This window comes from Amphiura filiformis, chromosome 4, assembly GCF_039555335.1.
Source record: "Amphiura filiformis chromosome 4, Afil_fr2py, whole genome shotgun sequence".
Classification (NCBI taxonomy): domain Eukaryota; kingdom Metazoa; phylum Echinodermata; class Ophiuroidea; order Amphilepidida; family Amphiuridae; genus Amphiura; species Amphiura filiformis.
The window spans coordinates 74,001,843-74,012,792 of NC_092631.1; the positions used below are offsets into that span (position 1 = coordinate 74,001,843).

General features: G+C 36.9%; 1 protein-coding gene across 2 annotated transcripts; it reads right to left on the bottom strand.

The window, feature by feature from the left end:
• Positions 1-207: 207 nt before the first annotated feature.
• LOC140151406 (dynein axonemal light chain 4-like) lies at positions 208-10,627 on the bottom strand. 2 transcript variants are annotated; one of them, XM_072173734.1, is made up of 3 exons: positions 10,394-10,627; positions 3,729-3,815; positions 208-1,889 (listed from the first exon to the last, which is right to left on the bottom strand). In XM_072173734.1, exons 1-3 carry the CDS (start codon positions 10,469-10,471, stop codon positions 1,725-1,727), a joined length of 330 nt encoding a protein of 109 aa, XP_072029835.1. In that variant the 5' UTR covers positions 10,472-10,627; the 3' UTR covers positions 208-1,724. The 2 variants fall into 2 exon arrangements, with proteins under 2 accessions (XP_072029835.1, XP_072029836.1); XM_072173735.1 differs by having other exon boundaries at positions 209-1,889; positions 3,729-3,812.
• Between the last annotated feature and the right edge of the window lie 323 nt (positions 10,628-10,950).

Below are 10,950 nucleotides of genomic sequence, written 5' to 3' on the forward strand. Positions count from 1 at the left end.
GTCTAAGAGAGTATGAGTTATACATGTACTCACTTCCAAAATCCTTCAGAGATTGTCAATGTACTCAACATCATGACTGCCAATGCTAAAAATGGGCAAAGAATGCAGTCCAGAATTTGATTTGCATGTACAGTATTCATTCCAATAAGCGCCCAGGCAGCTTAACAAAGTCATTTTGGGTGGCGCTTATTTTTTACCTGGTTTACCTAATTTTTTTGTGAGGCGATTATTAGAGATGAATTTATGTATGTTATAAAAGGGTCCTGAGGCGTTCTAGTGGCTTTTCTGATGTAGAAACTGTATTGCAAGTTTACACTGGATGTGTAGTCCTCCAGCTATTTCACTATATCAACATCTGTCACTTCAACATTAATGGTACCCTTTAGCAAATTGAATATACCCTGGGTGGGCGCTTATTGGGGCATGGGCGCTTATTGGAATGAATACGGTACTACAACACACCAGTATGTGTTAGCCATTTACTCACCAAAGCATGTACACAAAAAAGCAACCAGTTATTATGACAATATCACTCTCCTGTTCCCTACTCACACTCAACAATAAACTCGGAAGGATTTTTAAGTGTTAAACCTTTAGTCATGGTTACAATAAATTAAATGTGACATGATCAAGGGGAATGAGTCAGATGTCGCTAATATTGTTTTTGAGATATTGGCAAAAACAGTGTTCAAATTCTTTTCTTTTATGTTGTTTTCAGCCATTGATAAATTGCTTGTAACTCGTTAACCAGATGTCCGATTTTGATGGGGTTTGCATCAAAATGTAGCATTGCAAACTGCCAGAAAATGATGAAAAAAGTTTTAATTGAAAATTGCCGACATGTGACTCATTCCCCTTGATCATGTCACAAATAGCAAAAAGTATTTCACAATATTATGTCTACATGAGTAACACGACTTGAAACTTTACAACATGCTGATATGACTGCACCTAATTCAGTACCTATACCAATAATATCTGAAATAATTAAATCTTTAAAAATAAAAACTCCAACCATTTGATAATCTCTACATTTATAAGGTGCATGTCAGTGAACCACCTCATATCATAATGATAATAATGCAAACACAAACATGTGATAGAAGTAGTACCGCAATCTGGTATCTACCACTTTGGTTTGAAATCCAACCTTGCAAATACTGTTGTGCACTGTACATGTTTGGGTCACTAAAATCTCACAAATAATTATAACCCTAGTCGTTATACATGTATAGTTTTCATATACAAATTATTTGGATCTTTTGTTGACTTATGATGTGTCAGACTCATCCATTATCAATGAAAACTGATGGGTACCAATCATTTTGATACAGCTTTTATATGCCCAGAATATGGTTTAAGCTATTTCAAAGGATGCACAAAATTGGTGCCTCCAAGGATCCACAGAACTTTATTGCCAGCCAAAACTTTGTAAGCTTGTATAACAATCATACACTTCCTACTTTTATAGAGATACATATCCCAGTACACATGTTGGTTGGTTGTTAGATTTATACAAGTGCTATGTAATAAACCTCAAAATTTGTTCTGATATAGACTGATTTTGAGATGAAGCATAGAGAAATCGAAACCTATATACATATTCTGCCAACTTTTGCATTCTTTTGAAATGGCTACACAAATTATATTTGCATGGCAGGGTCTCAAACCGGACTTATATGAGAAAGAAACAACACAATACATATATAATTAACACTGAATTGTTATGAACATTTCCACACTGTAATTGCAAGATTCCCACCAAAGAACATGTAGAGCAGAGCTTTAACCTCATGCGTTAATTCAAATCCGTAGCCTTCTCCCACAATGGCATGCCATGAGGACCCAAACTTCTTGTCCATGGTTTCTTTGATCATCTTAGCTGCATTCTGTAAGTGAGAGAGAGAAATAGAGAGCGACATTTGACTTCATGAATTGAAACCGGGAATTGCAAACAGGTCTTTCACCGTTTTTTTGTGTTTTTTCGGCACAGAAAGGGTTATGACTATGCAGTGGATCACAATGCCACTAAAATCACCGCTATGTCATAGACTTTGTACTGCTATTTTAGTTTTACACCAAAAATAATGGTGTCACATGTTATATGAGATGATAGATCCATGACAGCGGCTAAAAACCAATACCTTTATTCTCATTCTTAAACACTTCACTTCAGATAAAAATATTAATCATAGGTATACTTTGATCAAATTAAATCAACATTTTACAAGGAATTACTTAAGGATTAGAATCAACCAGACCTGTTGTTGCTAATGCGCCTCCAATTGGCTCAAATAGCACAATGCATATCACATCGACGCACTGACTTGTGTTATGTGTCATATAACACGGCTTAGAACCAATAAAATTGCAGGAATTTTCTCAAGTGTTTTAGTCTTGTTCAAGACAGGCTCTTATACTATGGCCAGTGAATTTCTTCAGGCCAGGCCGCTTTGTACAGCCAACAAAATAAATGAAATCTCTACACTGATCATTTATATTTCGCAGCGAGCACTCACAGCTATTGGCACTGTCAGTTTTATCTTCACTACATGACGGTACAAACCGCGATCTGGTCGGCGAAGCAGACCATCTTGTACAACCTGTTTAGCTCATTAATGTTTGTATGTAAATGACCCAATGCACTGACGGAATACGCTGTTTGCATTGGTGGTTGTACGATGATTAGACCGCCCATATGCTGTCAATCTTGCGGTCAAAAAAGTTGTTGTTTTTCGAAAAAGCTGTGCTACACATTTATGTGCATGTGCGTGATTGTTTACCTTTGTGGTCAAACAATAAATGACAAACCAGATCTCGGTACATGATTGGATGGCTAAAGTCATGAATATTCAGCGACATCTCATTATTTCCTATATGTGTACATCCATATCAAAAGGATGCACTTGTCAGCTGCTACAAGTGTCTCATTTCACATAATAGCTAGGAATAAATACCAGACTCATCTCAAGTGGAGGTCATTTCAAATCATCCCCAAGTCACATGGTTACTCCTAAACCATGTGACTAAGGGATGATTTAAAGTGACCTCCACTTCAGATGAGTCTGGTATTTATTCCTAGCTATTATGTGAAATGAACACATGTAGCAGCCGACATGCATCCTTTGATATGGATGTACACATATTTGGTAGTCTACATAAAATCTGGAATCTCAGAGATTGTATTTGAGCACCCCCATCAGTACAGATTCTATCACTGTCGTCGGCTGCTACTTACACATATAACATACAGTATGTGGCCCCGGGTGGATACAGGCTTGAATCAAGACTACAAGTACAAGTGTTTAAGAATCTACCACATTAAGGCTAGACAAGGTACTGTTGGTCGAAGCAGCCAAAAAATATTGATTGATTAAAATAACACTTTGATGTTTTGCAAAAGTTCATTCTACAAACCATATACTTTCAAACGTTGCTTGATTTATCGTTGTTTAAAATGAGTTATGTATGTTTATGTAGGTGTTACAGGTGTTTCAGCCCTCCTACAACATAACTCAAGAACCACAGGACCTACAAAAGTATATCTGTGATATTTGAATTCTTCTACACACTCACTATGAAATGAGCGATGTGATTTTTGCCAACTATCATTTGCAAGATGCTGTGAACTACTAAATCGCAACATTTTGAAAATAGTGTCAAATCTTAAGCACCCTTCCGCCTGATAAGTGGCCCAGGCTAGAATACAGGTAGACCAAATAACTTACCTCATTGTTGTTAGCAAATTTCTCACAAGCTGTAACACACAACTCCATGGTTTCTGTTCTCATTTCTTCATTCATATCTGAATGCTGCTGTGAAAAAAATAGCATTGAGCATTTATTTAATGGTGATATTGGGTAATCACACAATCACATTGATTAGAGGTTAGTAACTGTGCATATAGTTGGAGGGCTTTGTGTAAAATCTAAACATTTTGCATTTGGAACTAAGGAATATCCTGGGGGGGTGCAGCCGAGGATATTCTGAGGTCCAAAGCAAAATGTTTAGATTTTTAACAATGCCTGACATATTACCGATGCAAAGTTATAAACCTCATTCATAACCTTCACTTTCATAATAGATCTCTTCATTTACAAACTAACACACAATTTTCCTCAAAAATAAACAATTTTTACGTTTTGCCTGCCCAAAAATCGATCAGACTAAAACACGACGACCAAAACAGAAGTGTGAATCACAATCTGTGCAAATATGGTAGCGCGCAATACGGCGACCAGTGCTCTCATAATTCGTTCAACACACAAGTGACACAACACGATGCGTGTGGAGGTTACTAATATTTATGCTGACGGCGTGGAGGTCCACTGTTGAATATTAGTAACCGCGTTCAGCGTTTGTGTTTTGGCAAATGAATAAAAATGATTGGATCACATAATTATATTGTCTATATTAATGATGTTTTATGGAATAACCTCCGAGCCGGTATGAGATGGTGCGTGTATCACAAAAATGAGCAATTCGATTGGGATGCACATGGTGTGATACACGGAGGTTATGAATGACCAATCTTGAACTGTCTTGTTGGATTACTGATCGGCATGTTCATAAAATTTTCAATTTTAATAAATTCATCTAAAATTGCTTTCATTAAAAAGAGAATCATTTAACTTAAAAAATGAGGGGTCAATCATGTGTGTAGTATTGTAGGCCTACAATTGGTAGGCCTAATGTTATGAGGAAAAGTATGCTCGCCTGAATGTCCCATTTATACCGTATACATGTATTTTATGGCCAAATTTTTGAGCACAAACTTCTGCCATTTTACAAAAATGCGCTAATGTTTCATGAAATGTGGCTTTCACTACTTGATAACACAGCAAATATAAAAAGTCTCCACTAGTTCCATCCCCATTTAATCAGAGTCTGATAAGTGTATGGCAAAATAATTGATATAATAATTTTCTATACACTTTCCTTCAAAGGTTGATACCAAATTTGATATCAAAAGTTTAATCATCGTGAGCAGAGCAGCCGTTGTTTGGAAATTCGTGCAATTTCAAAAATGACAAATTACGAATTGACCACGCAAAATCCAATGCATGGTATCAGCTTATTGGCCTAAAGCAGGCCTTCTCAACTAGTTTATTTGAAGTGCCAACTGGAAAATTTTAGTGATCATGAAGTGCCAACATATATCAAGGGAGGACTCTGCGAGGTAGCGCGTATGCATAGCGGTTAAGGTGCAGTGGTGCTTTATCGGGGTCCAGGGGCCAGCGCCCCCGGAAGCTCATGGATTTTAAGGTTTTTTAAAGGCCCAGATTGGGTATTTTCACCTCTTTTTTGTTCAAGATTTAAGTGAAAAAATTATTAAAATTACTGTGCGCCACTTCATGCGCCACTTCGATTGACTCCAAGCGCCACAAGTGGCGCGCGCGCCGCCAGTTGAGAAGGCCTGGCCTAAAGCAACCCGTTCAGGTATCATTGTACACTTGCCTGCGCACAATTGAAAGAGCGGGGTATTTGATTTGCATTTTGACATGCATGGGTAAACCTTTAACCTGCCGGCCTATTCCTATTGTTGGATTACACAGTTAAGACAGGATCTTGGTGCACAAGAAGCTTTAGCTCGCTCTCACATGTTAAAAATGTGATCATATTTACCATTGATTAGGGGGTTCATTCATGACTATAACGATATGAATGAACCCCATTCATACAAGTATGCAACATTCTGTGTGCTGTTATTTTCCTCCACAACTAAAAAATACTGTCATTCCCTATCCTTCTTTAAAGTTTTTCCATCGCTAATTGTAAGAAAACGTTTACTTGCTCAGTCCACCGTGTTTGGAATGCGCACAAACATTGCGTACGGTACATCATTCACGCTTCGCGTAAAAAGCTCGTGAGCATATCCTACCTACTCGCGAGCGTTGATCGGTTCTAGCGCGGTTTGGTTATGGCCAGGGTTAGCGGTGCCTGGGAAAAACAGGGGGTCCAGTGGAAGCTATTTGGACCCCTTAACCCCACCTTTAGTCTGAAAATAGGGCGTCCAAACCTAAAAACAAAGGGTCCAAAATGCCAAAATCTTTAAAAAAAAAAAAAAAAAATTGAAAATACCAAAAAGTTAATTTAATTTAATTTAATTTAATTTAATTTAATTTAACTTAATTTAATCTAATCTAATCTAATTTAATCTAATTTAATCTAATTTAATCTAATTTAATCTAATTTAATCCAATTTAATCTAATTTAATTTAATTATTTTATTTCATTTTATATTATCTATATATTCCATGTCTACCGCCTGCTGAGGCTGGTCAATAATATACTGCCCTCTATAGGCAGTATATTTCTGTTTATCTTAAAACCAAGATGGTGGACTCGATCTCATAAAGTTCGCGATACGGCCATAAACGGCTAAAGTTACTGTAAATTCTACTTCACAAATCAGTATTACTGTGTGATACATCAATTATTGAAGTAAATTAGTCCATAATTCACCATTTTAGGGGTTCAGTTGCTTGGAAAATGATGTGCATGCAATTTGGGGCCTAGAATGTCGGACTTTCTGAAAGTTTTGGAAGGCTAAAATAATGACCGGCGACGATATGAACTGAAAATTGACGGCGCCCAGCCTTGGATATTCCTAAAAACAACGACTTTTTGTGGCCGATTTTGAAAATTAATGACACATTTATGTAGATAAACAGTTAACATTGTTAAATGGGAGGATTTTTTATTTCTACACAGTAAATTCGGCTGGGATTTGGATGCGTCCAGTTGAGATTTTTTGGACCCCTTAACCTCCTTGGATTTAGAAATTCAGTGCGTTCATATTTACCCATTTTCAAAATTTTGCGTCCAGGACGCAATGACGCATTAAAACGCGAACCCTGGTTATGGCCGGAAAGCCAGGCATAAACGTTATTTATGCCCGCATATCGACCAATCCATGGATCACGCATGCTGAAATATAATATAGTGCGTATATGAACAGCCAATGAATCAGCATGATTGTCATATCAACATAGGCCCCTTATATATTATTATAACGCAACGTAAGTGTAATAAAGTTGTGTTTATGCTCATGTAAGCTCATTTTAAAGGTTAATACAGGCAGACACAACAATTCTAAGTCATGGACACTTCTACTTCTACGTGATAATCAGCAGAGTCCAAAAGTCTGGATTTGATGCCGATGACTGGTGTAGGCACATGTGCGGAAACCAAAGGTGCAGGTGCGAGTAAAAAAGGCGCCAAGGCTTAGATGTGACTTGCAACCGCTCCCTTGAAGACCTCTGGTGAAGGCGAGGTCAAGATGTTATCAGGGAGGGTATTCCACCAGGCGACAGTCCTTGGGAAGAATGAGTATTGGTAGACTTGTACCCTTGCTGGAATAATCTGGTACTTGCTTGGATGGAATGACCGGGTGGCACTAGGCTGCATCGCTGTTAAGTAGTTGTTGGGATTGATGGCGATGAGTTGATTGTGGATCTTGTACATCATTTGCAAACTGGCTGCCTGTCTTCGCTTCTCAAGAGATGTCCATTCCAGTTCCCGAGATCATGGCAGTCACACTCTCTCTTTGATGGTAATTACTGAGGACAAATCTGGCAGCGCGACGTTGTATGTTTTCAACCTAGTGATGAGTTTCTTGGTATGAGGGCTCCACACGGTGCAGCAGTATTCCAGGTGTGGTCGGACTAAGGTGAATACGCCTGTTGTTTCAGCTTTTGAGGACTGGCTCTGAGATTCCTCTGAATGAGGCCGAGCATTCTATTGGCACGAGTGGTGATGTTGTTAATGTGCTTCTGCCAGGAGAGGGTGTTTGTCATTGTCCAGCCCAGGTACGGATACTCAGATACTACGGATAGAACACTTCCTCCAAGATGGTAATTGGTTTCGATTAAGGCTGCCATTTTCGGGCGGGGGAAAGGGTACGCGCCGCAGATTACATTACCCGGGTAGGAAATACCCTGCCCGGGTACCCGAAATTTAATTTTTTTTTTTTTTAAATTTTTTTTTCTTTTTCGGTTACCGGTATTGTAGTGTCCCTGGACCTAGACCTAAATGCTAGGATCATTCGTGGTTGACCTAAAAAATAAATATTAATGATTTCAAAATGCATTGAATTTGAATGCATTTTGAAATCATTAATAGAGTATGACATGAATACAAAGTATCAATTTTCATATTAAAAATACAAAATATCTTGACATTTTTTTTTTTTTTTTTTTAGGTCAACCATGAATGATACTAGCAATTTTTTTTTTTTTTTTTTTTTGCAATTTGGTACCGGGTTACCCGCCTGAAAAATGCGCTGGTACCGGTACAAAATTACCGAAAATGCCAGGCCTAGTTTCGATGACATTCCGACGCAGGGTGATGATTCTCATGGTGTAACAAATCTGTATTGAATTGCATCTGCCATTTGGACGACCAGTGATGGAGTGTAGAAAGATCTTGGAGAGCTTGCGAGTCACTGACGGATGATATGGATCTATAAATCAGACAGTCGTCTGCGAACAAGCGAATCTTGGATGATATACCAGATGGAAGGTCATTTATAAAAGCCAAGAATAACAGTGGCCCAGGACACAAGCGGCTAGGGGACGCAGGGGTAACCTTGTCAATCAATGGTTGTTCTATTGTCCACCAAAGTTAAGCTTGTGACATCACCAATACGTTTATATCCATGATCAATCCAATTGATAGGCAATTATGCCCAGAGGACCACTGTGCGAAATTTACCCAGTTTAACGTGCGCGCATTTAAATCTGCATGGAATAAAAGTTAAATAATTGTAAAATATTACAATTTGAAATGAAATAAAAATTTATAATAATAATGAAAAATCATCACAATGTTATAAATAATGATAATAATAATAACTTTTAGGCCCTATATTAAATCATTATAAAGCTACCAAGTAATCTATATTTTAATGTGAAGGTCTGAAAGGCCATCCCGGCAAACACAAATCATTTTTGGGTTTTGGTTTTGGTAAAAACGTTTTAATAACATTAAATGTCGGGTTATGAAAGGTCATGAAAACATTTTAAAACGTTTTGTATGGAAACACACTACAAAAATATTTGTTAAATGTTTTCAAAATGTTATTGAAAAATATTTTCTGCAAACATTTTTTGCCAAATATTTTGTCACCACTTAAATAATGATATGTTTGAGAATATTTGCAGTAAGTTATCAAAAAATGTTTTTGAATGTTATGAGAAAGTTTTATTCCCTTTATATACCGTACCCTTTATATAACCCGACATTTAAACATTTTCTGGCAACCTTTTCTAACCTTTTGCTAATGATGTCGAAAACTGTTGTGTTTGCTGGGATAATTGAACATAATTCAAAATTGAATAACACAATATATAATAACAAAAATAATAATTGCAAAACTGAAATACTAATAAATATGTATTAGGCCTATACTCAAAAGACGCATTCCTATTTGTATTAACAATTTGAGAATTATTAAAGTGCTTAGTTTTAACCAAACAAAAAACACAAAGCGCATCTTAATATAACATTTTTCTGCTAAATTGAATTGGTATTTGTATTCAAGTTAGGCCTACATTTTATGACACGCTATAGTCATGCTGTTCCGTTCGTGCGGATATTTATAATGTAGGCCTATAACGTTACGAATTCATATACGGTATATGATAAATGATAAAAAAAATGTTTTAATTTCGTGAATAAAAAAAATCTTATATTCTTATATTAAAAATAAATATTATCATTATTTTGTTTATATTTTTATTATTAGGTGTTTTTTTTTAAATCGTAATCATAAAGAATAAATTAAGTCATGACAACTTGTTGTTGAGTGCTGAATCCAGGTATCTGGCTGAATCACCTCGTAAAGTATTAAAGTGCGCCGCCGTAGCTTAAATTAATTCCATGATCTTGATCCTACTTTTATCGATATACATCGATCACTTATCGGATTAAGTATTGAACACAACAGATGAAGTATTTGATTGACAAGGTTACCCCTGCGTCCCCTAGCCGCTTGTCCCAGGACGGTTCCCTGTGGGACGCGTGAAGTGACCGGAGCCCACGCTGAAGACTGACCGTCTATCACCACTCTCTGATGTCGCTTGGTTAAGAAATTGCTTATCCAATCAAGAAGACATGGTCATGAGGCAGAACCCCCCCCCCACACACACACATTTTTTAATTTAAGCTTACCGATTTTTAGTGCAGTAGTGCCAGTATGTCAACATATTAATCAAATATCATGTAGATTAATAACCCCTTCGCGTTTTATACCATCATGACCATTGCACAAACTGATAAACATGTAAATGTACCAAAACTTAATGAGTTTAGCCTGTAGGCCTATTTGCAAGATAAAAGACTAAAAATTAAAAGGCATATTTTAAAAATAAAATTTCAATTTGACACTTGCTCTGATAAGTGGGTAACTCTGGAGCCTCCTGTAGTCGGTCTCTTTTTCTTCTTTCTTCCCCTCCTGCTGTTCCTCCATTGTGAAATTCGACAACAAGAAATCTACAGGCACGTTTCAGCGACAAAAAATTTAATCTTAGCTGAAGAAAAGATGTCTTATTTGGTGAGATTTTCCACAGCCAAGGCTGGCCCTGTTTGTTGTAGTTACGAACAGTATTGCAGAAGTCAGTGTGTATAGAATTATTTGGAAACGGTTGAAGATTACAATGCCGCTAGACTTGAACAAGGCCGAAAACATGCTTTGGAATTCAGGCCACCCGTTGTATTTTTACATCATTTTATTCATTTTTTGTTTCTTTATTTTATTTATGTTATATTTATGTTTTTTTTTAAATTTCATTTGTTTATATTGTTTATTTTATGTAAGGCCCTATCTGATTTTATTTCATTTATTTATTTTATTCATTTTCCCGCCTGCAAAACGAATTTGGGAATAAAATGAGCTCCGAGGTTTGTGAGATTTGCAAGAACCCTAGTCTCCTCCGCAGCATAGGCGTA